Here is a 21,653-nt window from a genome sequence, read left to right as displayed (position 1 = left end):
GGATTGTGCGTTCCTGGTGTAACTCGGGCAGTTGTTGTTGCCATCCTGTACCTGTCCCGCAGGTGTGATGTTCGAATGTACCAATCCTGTGCAGGTGTTGTTACACGTGGTCTGCCACTGCGAGGATGATCAGCTGTCAGTCTTGTCTCCCTGTAGTGCTGTCTTAGGCGTCTCACAGTACGGACATTGCAATTTATTGCACTTTCACTCAGATAAGCAGGGACCCTGGGCATCTTTCTTTTGGTGTTTTTCGGAGTCAGTAGAAAGGCCTCTTGTGTCCTAAGTTTTCATAACTGTGACCTTAATTGCCTACTGTAAGCATGTTCATTCATTGTTTTATGGTTCATTGAACAAGCATGGGAAACAGTGTTTAAACCCTTYAGAATGAAGATCTGTGAAGTCATTTGGATTTTTCCGAATTTTCTTTGAAAGACAGGGTCCTGAAAAAGGGACATTTCTTTTTTTGCTGAGTTTATATTTAATGTAGAGGTCGACCGATTATGATTTTTCAACACCGATACCGATTATTGGATGACCAAAAAAAGTGGATACCGATTAATCGGCCAATCTTTTAAAATGTATTTATTTGTAATAATGACAATTACAACAATACTGAATGAACACTTATTTTAACTTTATATAATACATCAATAATATCAATTAAGCCTCAAATAAATAATGAAACATGTTCAATTTGGTTTAAATAATGCAAAAACAAAGTGTTGGAGAAGAAAGTAAAAGTGCAATATGTGCCATGTAAAAAAGCTAACGTTTAAGTTCCTTGCTCAGAACATGAGAACATATGAAAGCTGGTGGTTCCTTTTAACATGAGTCTTCAATATTACCAGGTAAGAAGTTTTAGGTTGTAGTTATTATAGGAATTATAGGACTATTTCTCTCTATACCATTTTTATTTCATATACCTTTGACTATTGGATGTTCTTATAGGCACTTTAGTATTGCCAGTATAACAGTATAGCTTCCGTCCCTCTCCTCGCCCCTACCTGGGCTCGAACCAGGAACACATCGAAAACAGCCACCCTCGAAGCATCGTTATCCATTGCTGCACAAATGCCCAAACGCACGAAAGTGCTGTTTGAATGAATGCTTACGAGCCTGCTGCTGCCTACCACTGCTCAGTCAGACTGCTATCAAATATCAAATCATAGACTTAATTATAACATAATAACACACAGAAATACGAGCATTAGGTCAYTAATATGGTAAATTCCGGAAACTATCATTTCGTAAACAAAACGTTTATTTTTTCAGTGAAATACGGAACCGTTACGTATTTTATCTAATGGGTGGCATCCCTAAGTCTAAATATTGCTGTTACATTGTACAACCTTCAATGTTATGTCATAATTATGTACAATTCTGGCAAATTAATTACGGTCTTTGTTAGGAATAAATGGTCTTCACACAGTTCGTAACGAGCCAGGCGGCCCAAACTGCTGCATATACCCTGACTGCTTGCACGGAACGCAAGACAAGTGACACAATTTCCCTAGTTAAAAGAAAGTCATGTTAGNACTGCTGCATATACCCTGACTGCTTGCACGGAACGCAAGACAAGTGACACAATTTCCCTAGTTAAAAGAAAGTCATGTTAGCAGGCAATGTTAACTAAATATGCAGGTTTAAAAATATATACTTGTGTATTGATTTTAAAGAAAGGCATTGATGTTTATGGTTAGGTACACATTGGTGCAACAACGGTGCTTTTTTCGCGAATGCGCTTGTTAAATCATCACCCGTTTGGAGAAGTAGGCTGTGATTTGATGATAAATTAACAGGCACCGCATTGATTATATGCAACGCAGGACACGCTAGATAAACTAGTAATATCATTAACCATGTGTAGTTAACTAGTGATTATGTTAAGGTTGATTGTTTTTTTATAAGATAACTTTAATGCTAGCTAGCAACTTACCTTGGCTTCTTGGTGCACTCGCGTAACAGGTAGTCAGCCTGCCACACAGGCTCCTCGTGGAGTGCAATGTAAGGCAGGTGGTTAGAGCGTTGGACTAGTAACTGGAAGKTTGCAAGATCGAATCCCTGAGCTGACAAGGTAAAAATCTGTCATTCTGCCCCTGAACAAGGCAGTTAACCCACCGTTCCTAGGCCGTCATTGAAAATAAGAATGTGTTTTTAACTGACTTGCCTCGTTAAATAAAGGTATAAAAAAAAAGAAAATCGTCCACAATCGGTGTCCAAAAACGTTGATTACCGATTGTTAGGAAAACTTGAAATCGGTCCTGATTAATCGGTCAAYCTCTAATTTAATGTAGTATTTTTGCAGATTGTCTTTACTGTTTTTGAAGACTATAGTATACTGTAGGATTAACTGTAGTGTTTTTGCAGACATTACTGTGGTGTTTCCTATAGGGTTTTTGTTTTATTATATTTGACATGGAAGTAGAACCTACTGGAGAAATACTAAAAGAGTTCGTTTTCCATAACCTGTAGGTAGGTAGGACTGGGTCTSAACGGACAGTTCAAAGCTTCAGATCTTTTCTATAACCTTTAGGGAACATAATATATGTTCTATGCTTGGCATGTAGGTTTCTCACTTATGGATGGCACATATTGTGATATGGGGGAGTTGAATGGGCAGGGTATATGCAAATAAGATACTGTTGTGTTTTTGTAGAGTTTTGTAGTGTTAACTGTAGTATTTACTGCAGTCTTTTTTGTGTGGATTATACTGTAGTGTTTACTATACACTCTTATAAAGAAATGGTGCTMTCTAGCTCCTAAAAGGGTTCTTCTGCTGTTCTCATAGGACAGCCAAAGGTTCCAGGTTGAACCCTTTTTTGGTTCCAGGTAGAACCTTTTTGCGTCCTCTGTGTAAAGGGTTCTACATGGAACCCGAAAGAGTTCTACTCTGAACCCAAAAAGGTTTCAACCTGGAACTAAAAAGGGTTCTCCTAAGGGGACAGCCGAATAACCCTTTTGGAAATCTTTGTTCTAAGAGTGTAGTATTTTACAGTATACTACAACATTCTATAGTACTACACATGATTGAGGTATCGAGTGTATAGTATTCTACAGTATACAACAGTTTACTATAGAATTGTATTTTTTCATGTGGGTTCTCCACAATGGTTGTTGCCTTCTCAAACATGTTGTGGAAGGTGTCTTCATTTATTTTTCCTTAGAGTGGACTGAACACAACCAACAGCAGCCTGCATGCCCAAGACRGTCTGTTCTTCTTTAGAGAGATGTGTTAAGGCTCTCCAATAACAGCTTCTGCCAGCACAAAACCCAGTACAGTTTTGCCTTTCTTAAATTGTTGATGCAGGCCATTAGCAGTGGTTTCTATAGGAGAGTTACCTTCTGCCATCTCCTCTAAACTAGAGAGGACAGTCATACTGAAGGAGAACTGCTTTGATGGCTTTATGTATGACAGTCCATTTGGTCTGGCAAAGGTTTGAGGGCAGTAGGAGTCACACGATCTGATGTTGCAATCTGATTTTAAAATGTCTATGAATTTACTGGACAGTCCACACAAGATGCCCAATTGAAGGACCCAATCAAGGGAATCTCAGGTTAGAATGGAAGCTGAGCAGGCTTTTTGCGTGATCAGGTTCACACAATGTGCTCCGCAGTGCACATACACAGCCAGAGGCTGTTTTTTGTTATCAGTGCTTACCTGACATATTGGCTGCTTTGTCATACAGTATGTCTGTCCATGCAATTCTGACAGGGCWAGATTTAATCTTATTATAACATCCATTGCCATCTTGGCGTTTCAAGCACTGCAGACCTATGAATTCCTCATGTGGCAGCAAGTCATAGTCGACATCTCAGACATATAGACTATTTCTCTTTCCCTGAGATGTCTTGCGTTCCTTCAATTACTAAGGAAAATGGAGTAATCGGAAGAGATCGGATGATATTGCCTATTATTCAAATTATGTCATTGCTCATTAAGTTAAGCATCTCATTCTGTATCTTGGGGCTAGTGTAATTATGGTTGCATGTTCTTAAGCAGCTGTGAAGGACTGTGTGATCTTCTGCCTTTTTTAAAAGTTTGTACAGATTTCTGCTTTCTTCCTYGTGACCTCTTAAGGCCTCACCCTGTCTTACTAGGTACTTGACTGAACCTACTATCTTCAGTAGACAATGTATTGCTTCCTCTTGTWGTCTGGCTAAATAAGTATAAGTAGATAACTGAGTCCACAGGGTTTGATTATTGTGCAGTCACTGTAACTGAGTGGCAWTAGGAATGACTTTTAGCATGAGATTAAAACTTTTCAGTAGATTCTTCCAATTTCTAAAGCCAGTGTTGACAAATGCAGGGTCTGATTTTGTGCCAAAGGGTGAGCTCTTATTAAGAAAGTACTTGGTGCAATGGAAGCATAAAACCCACTTCAAAGAGGCACTGTAACAGCCAGGGGAAATCTTGAAATGGCATAACTCTGTCGGCTTGTTTCTGGATAACAATAAACTTGGGATGTGGTTGATTTGTTTGTGCTGGTGCTGATGTTGATATCTTCTACCTGTCTCATGGCTCTGTCCCTGTCATCTGTGCTCAACTGGCCCCTGACTTGTGGCTCAGTCCCATACAAAAAACACGACAACAAACATTGTCTTAATTTCTATCGCCAAAATAGAAGGGCCTTTCTTTTGCCAAAATATTAGGAAACTTATACAATAGTACAGCTACAAGACATGTCTTAAGACTACACTTAAATACTCCAATGTGTGTGTTCACCAATTGTTTCCTCAACACTACATTCGATATTCTCACCTGATGACCTGTTTGTCTTTCTCCTGCCGCAACTGATAGTTCAATTTGTGTGCAACGTAAATGCTGTGCAAAGTGCTTAAACTGCCTTATAAACTCAAATCCCAAATTCTGACCTGTTCGTCCTCTCCCTGCCTCAACATGGCGGTGCTCCCTCTCTCTCTACTGTCTGTCCCTGACCCCTGCCATGACAACCAATGGAAATCAAAATGCAGGCAACAACTGTTTTGTTACAACACTTGGGCTACAGTCAGCAAAGAYGAGGAGTTGAACTGATAGTGCCTTATAACTCGTATTCTCACCTGATTATCTATTTTTCCTCTCCCTGCCTCAACATGAACGGTGCTCTCTCTCTGTATAGCTCTCTCCACTGACTGTCTTTGACCCATTATCATATGACAAATGGCTGGCCTTAACAATGATGGGCTTAGCTTATTAACATTACATTTATTCTGCTTTTATTAGCTAAATTATGTATTTACTGACTGGCAATACAGTGCTTTCAGAAAGGTTTCACACTCCTTGACTTTTTCAACATTTTGTAGCGTTACATCCTGAATTAAAAAATTTATGAAATTGAGATTTGTTTTGTCACTAGTCTACAGACAATACCTCATAATGTTAAAGTGGAATTATGTTTTTCGAAATGTTTCAAATTTGTAATTTTTTTAAAGCTGAAATGTCTTGGTCTATAGCAAGCCTAAATACATTCAGGAGTAAAAAGTTGCTTAACAAGTCAYATAATAAGTTGCATGGACTCTGTGTGCAATAATACTGTTTMACATGATTTTTGAATGACTACCTMATYTCTGTACCCCACACATACAATTATCTGTAAGATCCCTCAGTCGAGCAGTGCATTTCAAACACAGATTCATCYACAAAGACCAGAGAGGTTTTCCAATGCCTCGCAAAGAAGGGCACCTATTGGTAGATGGGTAAAAAWAAAAAAAGCAGACATTGAATATCCCTTTGAGCATGGTGAAGTTATTAATTACACTTTGGATGGTGTAACAATACACCCAGTCACTACAAAGATACAGACGTCCTTCTTAATTCAGTTACYGGGGGGGAAGGAAACTGCTCATGGATTTCACCAWGAGGCCAATGGTGACTTTAAAATAGTTACAGAGTTTAATGGCTGTGACAGGATAAAACTGAGGATGGATCAACAACATTGTAGTTACTCCACAATATTAACCTAATTGATAGAGTGAAAAGAAGGAAGCCGGTAGAGAATAAAAATATTCCCAAAACATGCATGCTGTTTGCAACAAGGCACTAAAGTAATACTGCAAAAAATGTGGCAAAGCAATTAACTTTTTGTCCTCAATACAAAGTGTAATATTATTGTGCAAATCCAATACAACACATTACTGAGTACCAGTGTCAATATTTTCAAGCATGGTGATGGTTGCATGAAAAAAAAGTAACCTTTTATTTAACCAGGTAGGCCAGTTGAGAACAAGTTCTCATTTACAACTGCGACCTGGCCAAGATAAAGCAAAGGCCAAATCTACAGTGCATTCGGAAAGTATTCAGACCCCTTTCCCCTTTCCACATTTTGTTACGTTACAGCCTTATTCTAAAATGGATTAAATAAAATAMAAATCTCATCAATCTACACACAATATCCCATAATGACAAAGCACATTTTTCTTTGTTGTTGTTGAATATTTGCAAAACAGAAATACCTTATTTACATAAGTATTCAGACCCTTTGCAGGTGCATCCTGTTTCCATTGATCATCCTTGAGTGTCTACAACTTGATTGGACATGATTTGGAAAGGCACACACCTGTCTATATAAGGTCCCACAGTTGTCAGAGCAAAAACCAAGCCATGAGGTTGAAGGAATTGTCCGTAGAGCTTCAGAGGATTGTGTCGAGGTACAGATCTGGAGAAGGACCAAAAAAATGTCTGCAGCATTGAAGGTCCCATGAACACAGTGGCCTCCATCATTCTTAAATGGAAGAAGTTTGCCGCACCAAGACTCTTCCTATAGCTGGCCGCCCCGCAAACGGAGCAATCGGGGAGAAGGGCTTGGTCAGGGAGGTGACCAAGAACGCGATGGTCACTCTGCACACGCTCAGATTTCCTCTGGAGATGGAAGAACCTTTCAGAAGGACTACCATCTTTGCATACTCACCATTCAGGCTTTATGGTAGAGTTGCCAGATGGAAGCCACTCCTCAGTAAAAGGCACATGACAGCCCGCTTGGAGTTTGCCAAAAGCACCTAGGCAAGTCAGTAAAGAACAAAATCTTATTTACAATGATGGCCTAACCCGAACGATGCTGGGCCAGTTGTGCGCCGCCCTATGGGACTCCTAATCACAGCCGGTTGTGATACAGCCTGAATTGAACCAGGTCTGTAGTGACACCTCTAGCACTGAGATGCAGTGCCTTAGACCGCTGCACTACTCAGGAGACCATGAGAACAAAGATTCTCTGGTCTGATGAAACCAAGATTGAACTCTTTGGCCTGAATGCCAGCGTCACATCTGGAGGAAACCTGGCGCCATCCCTACGGTGAAGCATGGTGGTGGCAGCATCATGCTGTGGGGATGTTTTTCAGCGGCAGGGACTGGGAGATTAGTCAGGATTGAGGGGAAGATTAACGGAGGAATGTACAGAGAGATCCTTGATGAAACCTGCTCGAGCACTCAGGACCTCAGACTGGGGCGAAGTTTCACCTTCCAATGGACAACGACCCTAAGCAAACAGCCAAGACAACACAGGAGTGGCTTCGGGACAAGTCATGTCCTTGAGTGGCTCAGCCAGAGCCGAACTTGAAGCGATTGAACATCTCTGGAGAGACCTTAAATAGCTGTGCACGTCGCTCCCCATCCAACCTAACACAGTTTGAGATGATCTGCAGAGAATAATTGGTGAAACTCCCCAGATACATGTGTGGGAAAGCCTGTAGCGTTATACCCAAGAAGACTCAAGGCTGTAATCGCTGCCAAAGGTTCTTCAACAAAGTACTGAGTAGGGTCTGAATACTTATGTAAATGTTATATCCGGTTGTATAAAAAAAAAAGAAGCTTTTGGTAAATTCCTCTAAAACCCTGTTTTTGCTTTTTCATCATGGGGTATTTTCTAGATGGATGAGGGAAAAAAAGAGTGTAATCAGTTTTAGATAAAATTTTCAGGGGGACCGAGTACTTTCCGAATTCACTTCACATTTTAGTCATTTAGCAGACACCTTATCCAGCGAGACTTACTGTACAGTATTGAGTGCATTGCACATTTCATACTTTATTTTTACTCAATGTTCCCAATGGGAATCGAACCACAACCCTTGCATTGCAAGCACATGCTCTAACAACTGAGCCACACTGAGTTGCTACCAAGAAGTTAGTGATGTTCTGAGTTGCCGAGTTACAGTTTTTATTTAAATCTACCTAAAAAATGTTGGTCAAGACTTTAAAATAGTTGTCTAGGCGATGATCGACAAACAATTTGACAGAGCTTGAGAGTTTTGAAATGAATAATGGGCCAATGTTGCACAATCCAGGTGTGGGAAGCTCTTAGAGACTTACCCATAAAGACTCACAGATGAAATCACTGCTAAAGATGATGTAACATGTATTGACTGAGAGGGTTAAATACTTATCTAATCAAAATATATTTGTTTTTCATATATTTTTTGCAAATGTTTGAATTTTTCTGGCACGTTGACAGAGTATTTTGTGTTGACAAAAAGGACAATTAAATCCCTTTTAATCCTACTTTGTAACACAACAACATTTTGAAAAAGTCAAGGCGTGTGAATACTTTCTGAAGGCACTGTATGTATAGCTACTGTAGCTAGCTGACTACATATCACCAGTCTATTAGGATTTTAAAAGTGTAGGTAGCTAGCTATGTAGCCCTTCATTCATTTACTTACAGTTCTCTGCACTCCGCTAAAATATCATCGTGCACTTTTTCTTCTCTTGGTGTTGGCACCTCCATAAATCCTCTTGAAGCTAGGGGGCGAATTGTTATGTTTGGAAAAACCGGTCCGGTTGAAATATTTCGATTATTGATGTTAAAAACAACCTGAGATTGATTACTAAAAATGTTTGACATGATTTTACGAACTTTACGGATACTTTTGGAATTTGTCAAGCCTTGATGACCTGCCTAAGGCTGTGGAATACTGAACATAACGCGCCAAACAAATTGAGTTTTTTATATAAAAATAATCTTTATCGAACAAAAGGAACATTTATTGTGTAACTGGGAGTCTCGTGAGTGCAAACAGCCGAAGATCATCAGGTAAGCAATTAATTTTATTGCTTTTCTGGCTTTCGTGACCAATCTACATTGCTGCTAGGTGTTCTTAATGTTTTGTCTAGTGATTGATAAACTCACACAAACGCTTGGATTGCTTCGCTGTAAAGCATATTTAAAAATCTGACACGACAGGTGGATTAACAACAAGCTAAGCTGTGTTTTGCTATATTGCACTTGTGATTTCATGATTATAAATTTTTTAGCAATTTTCTTTGAATTTGGCGCTCTGCAATTCAGCGGTTGTTTACGAAAATGATCCCGCTAAAGGGATCCGTGCGTCAAGAAGTTTTAAGGGCACTAGCTACTTATTCACTAGGGTGAACACTGACTATCTAGTGCTGCTCATCTGAAACTGCAGATACTGTGCTAGCTTTGGTGCTACCTTAGCTAGCTAGCTAACATTAGCCTAGCTAAAATAGCCAACCTTGCATTGCATCACCCTGTATAAAACTATTTGTACACATCTTACCTCATCACCAATAGTTCACTAGTTACACAACATAGGAGTACATTTATAAAATGTTCATAAACTTTTACTCGTTTTAAACTTTYAAAACATTTATACACTGAGAAAACAAAACATTAAGAACACCTGCTCTTTCCATGATAAACTGACCAGGTGAATCCAGGTGAAAGCTATAATCCGTTATTGATGTCACTTGTTAAATCCACTTCAATCAGTGTAGATGAAGGGGGGAAGACAGGTTAAATAATGATTTTTAAGCATTGATAAAATTGAGACATGGATTGTGTGTGTGCCATTCAGAGAGTGAATGGGCAAGACAAAATACTTAAGTGCCTTTAAACGGGGTATGGTAATAGGAGTGTGTCATGAACTGCAACGCTGCTGGGTTTTTCATGCTTAATAGTTTCCCGTTGGTATCAACAATGGTCCACCACCCAAAGGACATCCAGCCAACTTGAAAAAACAATGGGAAGCGTTGGAGTCAACATGGGCCAGCATCCCTGTGGAACACTTTTGACACCTCGTAGAGTCCATGCCCTGACGAATTGAGTATGTTCTGAGGGCAAGGGGGGAATAAGGGGGGAATAACTCAATATTAGGAAGGTGTTCCTCATGTTTGGTACACTCAGTGTACATTGGAGCGCTCGTGAATATAAGGGAAAGGGGGATACCTGGTCAGTTGTCCAACTGAATGTATTCAACTGAAATGAGTCATCCGCATTTAACCCAAGCCCTCTGATTCAGAGAGATGCAGGGGGCTGCCATAATCGACATCCACAGCACCCAGGAGCAAGGGGTTAACTGCCTTGCTCAAGGGCAGAACGACAGATTTTTACTTTGTCAGCTTGGGGACTCAGTCCAGCAACCTTCCGGTTACTGGCCCAACACACTTACCAATAGGCTACCTAGCTACCTCTCAGCAAACCCTACAAAGAGAAAGAGAGAGCGCATAGTGCAAGCTGCTGAACTGAAGAAATACATCGCAGACCAATAAAAATGGAAAGAGAGGAGAAATTGCGCATTGCTCCATTCTTCTTACAAGCCGTCCTCAACTCYTTTTCCCTTTACCAGGAACGGGCAGCTGCCTCTGGGGACCGGGAGCAACCAACGGTGTATTTGTGATTGGGGGATCACTGTTGCAAAACCACATAAAGCCAATAGCTTGGCGCTTTACAGTGGGATTTTTTCTTCACAATCAATCATWCTCATCATGGTATATTATTGAGGGGGTCAAAATGTCCTGTTTATAATATTGTGGGGGGGGGGGGGTCATGCATCCCCCCAAGTTACGTGCCTAAATATGATAAAGTAGTCAATTCATTAAAGCTGCAATCTGGATTAGTTTCTAAGCCGTTTTCAATCAATGTCAAAGGACATCAAGCGCAGTGAGYAGTAAGGTTTGAAGCTAGTGTACAGGCTGTCTCACTAATAGACTTATGGAAAGAAGATGTATTCATCAGTTCACCCAATCATTTTATCCTCTAGCATAAGAAATACTGTTTCAATATTACAAAAGTGCGCCGTAGAAAATTCTACCTGTGGCTATTCAGAACTCCTCCATTCTTCCTGRTCTCGATCTTTCCCCCTCTGTCTCTCTCTCTGTTTAGGAAGGGTACCTTGCTCTTGAATAACGGCTTTGCAGTGATAGCTGCTCTTTTGTTAGCCCTGGGTGAGAAGGCTCGATCTTTCGAGATGCTCATCATCGGTCGTTTCGTCATGGGGGTGGACTCTGGTGAGTGCTCTTTCTGCTAGGCTGGAGAAATCTGACCATTATCCCCCAACTATCTAAAAATAGTCTCAACCAGGAGATTCTCAAGACTCTTAGATGACTCACCAAYGACATACTATTCACAATTATAGTAAGTATATAGATCAAGCTGAGTGATTACATCAGTGCCAATAGCCCAATACAATTGTTTCATTAGGGTGTGTTCTCACCCATATACACACATTACCCCATATTGACAAAGTGAAAACATGTTTTTAGACATTTTTGCAAATGTATTGAAATTGAAATACAGAAATATATAATTAACTTAAGTATTCATAAGTATGAGATATTTCATTTTCAATACATTATTTTTTTTTAAATTCAGTTTGAATTCAGGCTGTAACACAACATATTTTCTGAAAACACTGCATTCCTCTCATGGGCATTGTGAAACCACACATAATCTTTGATCTACACTTGATTTCAAAKAATTTTTACTTTGAGATTCCATTGAAATTCATGTGAAGGATGTTTTGTATATACAGCATGGCTAAATGACTCGGACAGTTTTGTATTTTTACTATTCAGGCGTGTTTACACGGTGAGGTTTTCAWCCCACAACAATTGATCACTTTTAAAGAGTAAATCATATGCAGTCCATATTGAACTTAATATCCATCGATGTTGTACTTGTTGGCTTGTGTTTCCAGGTATTGCTCTCAGTGCCCTGCCCATGTATCTGGGCGAGATATCCCCCAGACACATGAGAGGCTCCATTGGCCAATTCAACTCCATCCTCATCTGTCTGGGGGTGTTCACTGGACAAGTCCTGGGACTTCCTGAACTTCTGGGCCAGGTTAGTACTGTTGGTGACGGATTCCACAATACAGTGCTCATATTAGGACGGTAATTGTGATTCTGTCCTGATGTGGATACCGTACTGAAGAGTTTAGTGAGTGTCAAATCCAAACTTTGAGATATGAGAGCAAAACTTGAACTGTCATGGCAAATCTCATGTTTTATCTCTACATCATGTATGCGTTATTATTTCATGTCAGGATGTGGCTAGTCAAATTAGTAAGCCTCCCCAACCAYATTTACCCTACCTTGGCCAGTGACACTCCAGCCCAGCAGACCTGTGTGAAATACGTACGTAAAATAGTTCTACTTTCAAATACTTGAGAGATTCACTTGATTTAGCTTGCCCTGTACAATGAAATCAATGGAATAGACACAAATGTCCAGCCTGCATCTCGGTCAAGCTTAATAAAGGACAGCTCATTATTTGTGAGTATTTGACATAATTTGTTATACCCTAGTCGGCAGTCCGATCATGTACTTCATCATATTTCCAATCCACGTTTTGAAGATAGGTGTAAAATGTTCCGCTCCCACTCAACAGTTCTCAGTCAACCCTGATTCACTAATGTGATTCTCTCCTTCRCTGCATTTAAAATGAATATGAGTAACTTTGCCCCAAGGAAATACTAATCTGCCAAATTCTGCCGGGTTATCTGTAGGATTGCACAACAGAGTGTCTTACAACCCAAAATATTGTACTGATAATGGCCATGGCTAATGACAGCTTGCACTTCTCAGTTGCACAAGCCATTCCCTTGTGTTGCTTTCTATCTGGCTATTTGCTTGTGATTTTCTGTCCTTCTATCTGGCTAATTTCTCCTGTGTGGTATAAATACAGTAAATGTCTGGATCCTTTTTTCCCCTTTACTCTCTTCCAGTATCAAAGAGTGCGGCAGGTGAAACACCCCAYTTTATCTGAGCTGCATTAGTATACGCATAAAAAGTCCCAGTGCAAAGTTACACTTCACTTTTCTATTTTTGGAGTTATTACATAGACCTGATCAGAAGGCCCAAGTCATGTCGGAAAATGTTTTTCCGGAGTGTGATGTAATATGGCATATTCCCTATACTGTAAACTCCAACAGAAAAAACTTCAAACGTATAAGTTCAAACTTAACCAAATCGTTTGCACTCATGACTACTGGTTTCAATTACATTTTTAGCCAACTTACAAGCAAATACTTTATGAATTTATTGTTACAAATCAACTTACAAGGTTGTTAGCCAATTAGCCTGCTAACGTTAGCACTACTAGCCTGCTAACATTACGTTAGCACTGAATGATTCAGCCAGTTGCAATTAAAGTAAACCAACGTTTTGGAAATACATAACGTCATCGAACCAGTTATCAAAAAATGTTAACTACTGTATATGCAGTTATCTTAACCAGCAAGCTAGCTAGCCAGCTAAAGCTAGCTATTTAGCCAACTATCTATTAGCCTAGCCAGCCTAACCAACCACCACGGTTATGGTCGGAAAGCTAGAGCCCAACTACTGGAGACTAGCTAGAACACAAATAACACAACAAAAATATAACCGCAGATTAAAAGCAAAGAGAGAGCAGAGATTTACAGACTGATGGTTGGGGCCAATCCGATGGTAAAACTTTTAAGAGTGCAGCCTGAGTTGGCTATCAAAGCGATGGGTGTTCGGGCAATTCACCGGGCCTGAAATCCAAAATAAATAGATTCCAGATGTCAGTCAGCTAGCACACTAGCACTAAGCCAAGGTGGAAAACGTTACAAAACTCCCGTAGCCTACTTCACAGAGAACCTACTGAAAGTTGATAAAACAAAAAGAACAGACGAGTAACTACAGGTATGATTTTGTCTTTCGTTTTAAGCCCCCAGAAAGAAAGCACCAGAGCCTGCTGTTCCCACTAGATAACACAGCCGCAAAGTCCTYGAATAGCATGAGGTGTGGCTAATGTTAGCGAGCTTGAGCTAGGTACCGAGTTAGCATACGTACTCAGTAGCACAGAGTAGATCCTTCATATGACGTTGAGAAATAGTTAATTGTGGTTTGTTCAGAAGTTATCCGGAAATAAAAATGTAATAACCCAAAAACAGAACTATGTTTGTACTTATTGCTAACCAGATCTTGACTATAACTAMGTTTTTGACCACACTGTGTTGTTACATCGGTGAGTAAAAACTCATGCTTCCTAAAGTATCTTTCAGTAGATTGGACCAGAATGTACCAACAAGAATGTACCAACAAGATTGTTCTTGCTGCGAAGAGACAGAATCATTTGTTTTGGTCCTGTCCATACAGTATGTAGCTTGCTTTTGGTCACAGGTCCAGGAATGGCTGAATAATTGCAATATTTACCTGGAGCTAACCCTGCAGATAACACTACTGGGTGAACAGAAAAGTCATAGTCAATCGATCAATAATATTTTAATACTTTTAGCAAAAATATTTATTTTCAATTGAAGAAACAATGAGAATGGAAAGGTTCAGAACTTTTGTGAAACATCACAGCGCAGTTGAAAAATATATGGCAAATATAAATCCAATATGGATGGTGTTGAGATACATGGGAGGGTTTGATTGGAGCTGAAGGTTGAGACTAATAACCGCAAGATAACTTATGTAAAACATACTGTGYCCGTAAAACATACATAGGTTAAGAACTTTTGTGAAAGAGCACAGTTTGAAAGATATGGCAAATAGAAATCAAACTGGATGACATCAGAAATAGATGGGAGAGGTTGAGGGTAGAGGAAGGACAGGAGTAAAAACAAACAAAATAGAATAACACACATGGAATCATGTAATAACCCAGAAAGATTTAAACAAATCAAAATATATTTTATATTTCAGATTCAGCAAAGTAGCTACCCTTTGCGTGATGACAGCTTTGCACACTAACCAGCTTCATGAGGAATACTTTTCCAACAGTCTTGAAGGAGTTCCCACATATGGTGAGCACTTGTTGGCTGCTTTTTTTCTTCACTCTGCGGTCCATCTCATCCCAAACCATCTCATTTGGGTTGAGGTTGGGTGATTGTGGAGGGCACGTCATCTGATACAGTACCATCACTCTCCTTCTTTGTCAAATAGCCCTTACACAGCCTGGAGGTGTGTTTTGGGTCGTTGTCCTGTTGAAAAACAAATGGATAGTCCCWCTAAAAGTAAAGCAGATGGGATGGCATATTGCTGCAGAAAGCTCTGGTAGCCATACTGGTTAAGTGTACCTTGAATTCTAAATAAATCACAGACAGTGTCACCAGCAAAGCACACCCTCACACCTCCGGTGGGAACCACACATGCGGAGATCATCCGTTCACCTACTCTGCGTCTCACRAAGACACGGCGGTTGAAACCAAAAATCTTAAAATTGGACTCATCCGACCAACGGATAGATTGCTCTTATGTCCATCGCTCGTGTTTCTTGGCCCAATGAAGTCTCTTCTTCTTATTGGTGACATTTAGTAGTGATTTATTTGCAGCAATTTGACCATGAAGGCCTGATTCACCCAGTCTCCTCTAAACAGTTGATGTTGATATGTGTCTGTTACTTGGACTCTGAAGCCCAAATAAACGCTTTACAATCTGAGGTGCAGTTAACTCTAATTAACTTCTCCTCTCCAGCAGAGGTAACTCTGGGTCTTCCTTTCCTGTGGCTGTCCTCATGAGAGCCAATTTCATCATATCGCATGATAGTTTTTGCGACTGCACTTGAGGAAACTTTTAAAGTTCTAGAAATTTATTTAACCTTTATTTAACTAGGCAAGTCATTAAAGAACACATTTTTATTTACAATGATGGGCTACCCCGGCCAAACCCGGACGATGCTGGGCCAATTGTGTGCCGCCCTATGGGACTCCCAATCACGGCCGGATGTGATACAGCCTGGATTGACTGACTTTCATGTCTAAAAGCCTTTTAAAATTATAAACTTGGATTAGCTAACACAACGTGCCATTGGRACACAGAAGTAATGGTTGCTGACAATGGKCCTCTGTACGCCTATGTAGATATTCCATAAAAAAATCTGCTTTTTCCAGCTACAATAGTCATTTACAACATTAACAATGTTTACACTATATTTCTKATAAATTTGATGTTATTTTAATTGACAAAAACATTACTTTTCTTTCAGTAACATGGACATTTCTAAGTGACCACAAACTTTTGAACGGTAGTGTGTGTGTATCTATATATAGACTGACAATTACGCAAGAATAATCTTTAAAAAAAATATATATACAGTTGAAGTCGGAAGTTTACATACACCTTAGCCAAATACATTTAAACTCAGTTTTTCACAATTCCTGACATTTAATCYTAGTAAAAATTCCCTGTTTTAGGTCAGTTAGGATCACCACTTTATTTTAAGAATGAAATGTCAGAATAATAGCAGAGAGAATGATTTATTTTAGGTTTTTAGCTTTCATCACATTCCCAGTGGGTCAGAAGTTTACATACACTCAATTAGTATTTGGTAGCATTGCCTTTAAATTGTTTAACTTGGGTCAAACGTTTTGAGTAGCCTTCCACAAGCTTCCCACAATAAGTTGGGTGAATTTTGGCCCATTCCTCCTGACAGAGCTGGTGTAACTGAGTCAAGTTGGTAGTCCTCCTTGCTCGCACACACTTTTTAAGTTCTGCCCATACGTTTTCTATAGGATKGAGGTCAAGGCTTTGTGATGGCCACTCCAATACCTTGACTTTGTTGTCCTTAAGCCATTTTGTCACAACTTTGGAAGTATGCTTGGGGTCAATGTCCATTTGGAAGACCCATTTGCAACSAAGCTTTAACTTCCTGACTGATGTCTTGAGATGTTGCTTCAATATATCCACATAATTTTCTTGCCTCATGATGCCATCTATTTTGTGAAGTGCGCCAGTCCCTCCTGCAGCAAAGCACCCCCACAACATGATGCTGCCACCCCCGTGCTTCATGGTTGGGATTCTATTTTTGTTTCATCAGACCAGAGTACATTTCTCCAAAAAGTACAAACTTTGTCCCCATGTGCAGTTGCAAACCATAGTCTGGCTTTTTTATGCCAGTTTTGGAGCAGTGGCTTCTTCCTTGCTGAGCGGCCTTTCAGGTTATGTCGATTTAGGACTCGTTTTACTGTGGATATAGATACTTTTGTACTTGTTTCCTCCAGCATCTTCACAAGGTCTTTTGCTGTTGTTCTGGGAGTGATATGCACTTTTCACACCAAAGTACGTTCATCTCTAGGAGACAGAACGCGTCTCCTTCCTGAGCGGTATGACGGCTGCGTGGTCCCAGGGTGTTCATACTTGCATACTATAGTTTGTACKTATGAACGTGGTACCTTCAGGCGTTTGGAAATTGCTCCCAAGGATGAACCAGACTACCATTTATTTTCACTGTTTTTCACGCCACGGACTTGTGGAGGTCTTGGCTGATTTTCTTTGATTTCCCCATGATATCAAGCAAAGAGGCACTGAGTTTGAAGGTAGGCCTTGAAATACATCCACAGCTACACCTCCAATTGACTCAAATGATGTCAATTAGCCTACCAGAAGCTTCTAAAGCCAGGACATAATTTTCTGGAATTTTCCAAGCTGTTTAAAGGCACAGTCAACTTAGTGTATGTAAACTTCTGACCCACTGGAATTGTGATACAGTGAATTGTAAGTGAAATAATCTGTCTGTAAACAATTGTTAGAAAAATTACTTGTTATGCACAAAGTAGATGTCCTAACTCACTTGCCAAAACTAGTTTGTTAACAAGAAATTTGTGGAGTGGTTGAAGAACGAGTTTTAATGACTCCAACCTAAGTGTATGTAAACTTCCGACTTCAACTGTATATATATATATATATATAATCTTTTCTTCTTGGGTCATTTTCAGTCTGCTATGGCATTAATATATCAAAGGCGTTGTGAAGCAAAGCGCTTGGCAAGCCGGATATTACTTTTTAAAATTTTAATTTGGACTGGCTGATCTCATTCATCATTCCATCATTGTGACAACCTTTATGAATAAAGTTACATGCATRTGTAAAACACAGTTAATGTCCTACAGGATTTTTTTATCCTTTGCCAAAAACGTTGCTTCTTGTCATTTTTGACTCCATCCTGTTTGTTAGCATTTCTACATGGCTTTCATTAGATATTCAGATACCAGGCTTATGGTCCCTTGAGACCCCTTTGAAGGGAGGTAGCCTCTAAAGTCACTTTCTCTCTGTGTGCACTTATACGCTTTGACAAATTACTATCACGGTAACCTTTACGTCTGTTCACTGACCTTCTCCCAGCATGGAAACGTGTTTATTTCAGCGTAGCAACTGTAAACAAGCATTTCATTGAATACCCTTCAGAGAGACAGGTTCATCACATGCCTGGAACGTTTACAGTAAATCAAATCATCACAGGAATGCTGGCCCATGTTGACTCTAMTGGTTCCCACAKTTGGGACAAGTTGGCTGGATGTCTTTTGGGTGGTGGACCATTCTTGATACACACGTGAAACTGTTGATCGTGAAAAACCCAGCAGCAAACTTGTGCGTCTGGCAACTACTACCATACCTCGTTCAAAGGCACTTAAATCTTTTGTCTTGCTGAATGGCACACAGTCCATGTCTCAATTATCTCAAACCTTTCTCCTCCCCTTCATCTCCACTGATTTTAAGTGGATTTATCAAGTGACATCAATAAGGGATCATACCTTTCACTTGGATTCACCTGGTCAGTCTGTCATGAAAAGAGMAGTTCATGTTTTGAATACTCAGTGTATATCGCTAGTGTGATCTGCTATCGATGTTGCGATCCTGAAATATAGGGATGCCATAGCTGCTAGGAATTGCCTCTCAAGGGAAATGTAGCTCAGTGCATGTGTGTCTGCATGAATAATAAAGTGAATGCCTGTATGCATGTGTTAAATGTATGTGCTTAGGTGTGCTCAATGTGGTTACTGTGTGTGTGGGTGCTTCAAAGGTCCAATGCAGAGATCTTTATCTCAATATCAAATAATTTCTGGGTAACAATTAAGTTTTGATTGAAAATAGTCAAAAACCTTGAAAAAATGCTTTTTAGCTATTTATTTTTATTTTTTATTTCACCGTTATTTAACCAGGTAGGCCAGTTGAGAACAAGTTCACATTTACAACTGCGACCTGGCCAAGATAAAGCAAAGCAGTGCGACAAAAACAACAACACAGAGTTACACATGGRATAAACAAACGTACAGTCAATAACACAATAGWAAATCTGTGTACAGTGTGTGCAAATGAAGTAAGGAGGTAGGGCAATAAATGGGCCATAGTGGCGAAGTAATTACGATTTAGCAATTAACACTGGAGTGATAGATGTGCAGATGAGGATGTGCAAGTAGAAATACTGGTGTGCAAAAGAGCAGAAAAAACAAAAACAAATATGGGGATGAGGTAGGTAGTTGGTTGGATGGGYTATTTACAGATGGGCTGTGTTAAGCTGCAGCGATCGGTAAGTTGCTCTGACAGCCGATGCTTGAAGTTAGTGAGGGAGATATAAGTYTCCAAMTTCAGTGATTTTTGCAATTCGTTCCAGTCATTGGCAGCAGAGAACTGGAAGGAAAGGCRGCCTAAGCAGGTGTTGGCTTTGGGGATGACCAGGGAAGAAGTATACCTGCTTGAGCATGTGCTACGGGTGGGTGTTGCTATGGTGACCAGTGAGCTGAGATAAGGCGGAGCTTTACCTAGCAAAGACTTATAGATGACCTGGAGCAAGTGGGTTTGGCGACGAATATGTAGCGAGGACCAGCCAACGAGAGCATACAGGTCGCAATGATGGGTAGTATATGGGGCTTTGGTGACGAAGCGGATGGCACTGTGATAGACTGCATCCAATTTGCTGAGTTGAGTAATAGCAATTTCTCAAGCARGAATTTTGCTWGGACTGTCCGGGASTAGTCTGGTGATGTTMCCAGGCTGGCCAAAACTCCATCCCACCAAAACAGGCTGAAATTTCAGGTCTTTTCAAACAGCTCTTACACTAAAAGGGCATTATCATAATTTTTCACGATTTCACAGTATTATTTCAACCTCAAAGTGTGTAAATATACAGTATATAAAACACAGGGAAAACACGTTTTTGACTGCACTGGCCCTTTAAGGTTTCGGCATTCAGGGTTTAGAAGGCATTTGAGTAGCCATCGAAATCACAGTATGTCTACATCTGTATAGTGTGTGTGTATGAATGTGTGTACATTTMGAGCGTGTGTGTGCTTGTGAATGAATACCTGGGGGGTTTAGATTCCGAGCCGCTGTTCCCTTCCTCCCTCAAACTGAATCTACCCTATGAGAAAACGGGTGAACACAGATTTATTTATTTAACCGAAAAACATGGTCATAAAAGCAAACACATGAATCAATAATAAGGTCCTCAATTAGCTTTCTGAATTGCCCTAGAGGCACCAAAACATCACATTTTAGAAGGTGTTGAAAATCGTTCCACATAAGGTGCAAGAAAACTAAAAGCTAATTTACCGAACTCCGTAGAGACCAATAAATATAATATAATTCTATTATTATTAATAAYATAATAAAGATAATGTTGAGTGATGGGAGCTGATCCCACAAGGCACATCCTGCCACAAACAGCAGGAGCAGAGGGAGCTCAAACATCTACCGTTGTTCTGAGATGAACACAGGTTGATTGCAGAGAGAGAAAAGTAGAGAGAGATGGGACACAGTCTAAAGAGAGGGGAGAGGAGAGGGATATCGACGGTCTCTAGCTAGTGCAAATGATTGCAGGACTGTAGTTGCAACTCTAATTGCAATAGAAATAACGAGCCTTAATTGAGGTTCGTTTCTACTTGACACACACACACACACACACACACACACACACACACACACACACACACACGAGGGATGGGTATACAGTACTTGCTAATCGAATGTAACGCCATTAGCAGTTTTAATTGCTTGTTTAATTATTCAGTTGTTGTACATTTGCTGGGGTGATATTATGGCAGACGAGAGTTATGACTACGCATTGTTTTGACTGGAGTGGAGATGACCGGGCAGACAGTCATTTTCTCTCCTAGCGATATGGTACAAGGGCGACTTCAGAAGAGATTCAATGTATGCTCTCATGGTTTCTGTAATGAATGACGGGTGTCTTAGTACTGGGCTGGAATAAAGATTTGTACATACATGTTCCCCTGGAATAGATGAAGAATCACGAAATGACATGAATCTCTCTCCCAGGGCTCTACATCCCWTATGGTTGTACAAGGTTAATATAACTGCAGGATTCACCTCAATAGGGAAAAATATGACTTTGCTATCTTGAGTCAACTGTCAATTTCTTCTCCTACAGGAGAAGGGCAAGAAATAGATTGACAAAAATGTTTGACATTTGTTACAGCAAGGGGTGATGGTGTGATGATGGGTTTTCTCTCTACCCCAGGGAATCTCCCCTTGTAGCATTAGAAACAGTGAGATCCTGGACACATTGGTAAAAAAGTCATCCGTTTCTCCTCTGATGGGGGTTTGAGGAAGGGGGTCAGTGGGTTTCTTGGAGCTACAAACGGCACTCCTGGGTGAGTTTTATCTCACAGAAATTGATTTAGTTTGGGAGGCGCTCTTTATTTGCCGTAGAAACTCA

At 40.1% G+C, this 21,653-nt stretch overlaps 1 protein-coding gene across 1 annotated transcript in view; it reads left to right on the top strand.

The window, feature by feature from the left end:
* slc2a9l2 (solute carrier family 2 member 9, like 2) overlaps positions 1 to 21,653 on the top strand; it is a 265,165-nt gene that overhangs the window by 40,855 nt on the left and 202,657 nt on the right. The window contains exons 4-5 of the mRNA XM_023985678.2: positions 11,112 to 11,236; positions 11,926 to 12,071. Of these exons, the coding sequence (XP_023841446.1) occupies positions 11,112 to 11,236; positions 11,926 to 12,071 (271 nt within the window). The remainder of the gene's footprint in view (positions 1 to 11,111; positions 11,237 to 11,925; positions 12,072 to 21,653) is intronic.

The sequence above is a fragment of the Salvelinus sp. IW2-2015 genome, linkage group LG1 (assembly GCF_002910315.2).
Source record: "Salvelinus sp. IW2-2015 linkage group LG1, ASM291031v2, whole genome shotgun sequence".
Classification (NCBI taxonomy): domain Eukaryota; kingdom Metazoa; phylum Chordata; class Actinopteri; order Salmoniformes; family Salmonidae; genus Salvelinus; species Salvelinus sp. IW2-2015.
Note: the sequence above shows the minus strand (reverse complement) of the source record. Positions and strands in the feature narration are given on the sequence as shown.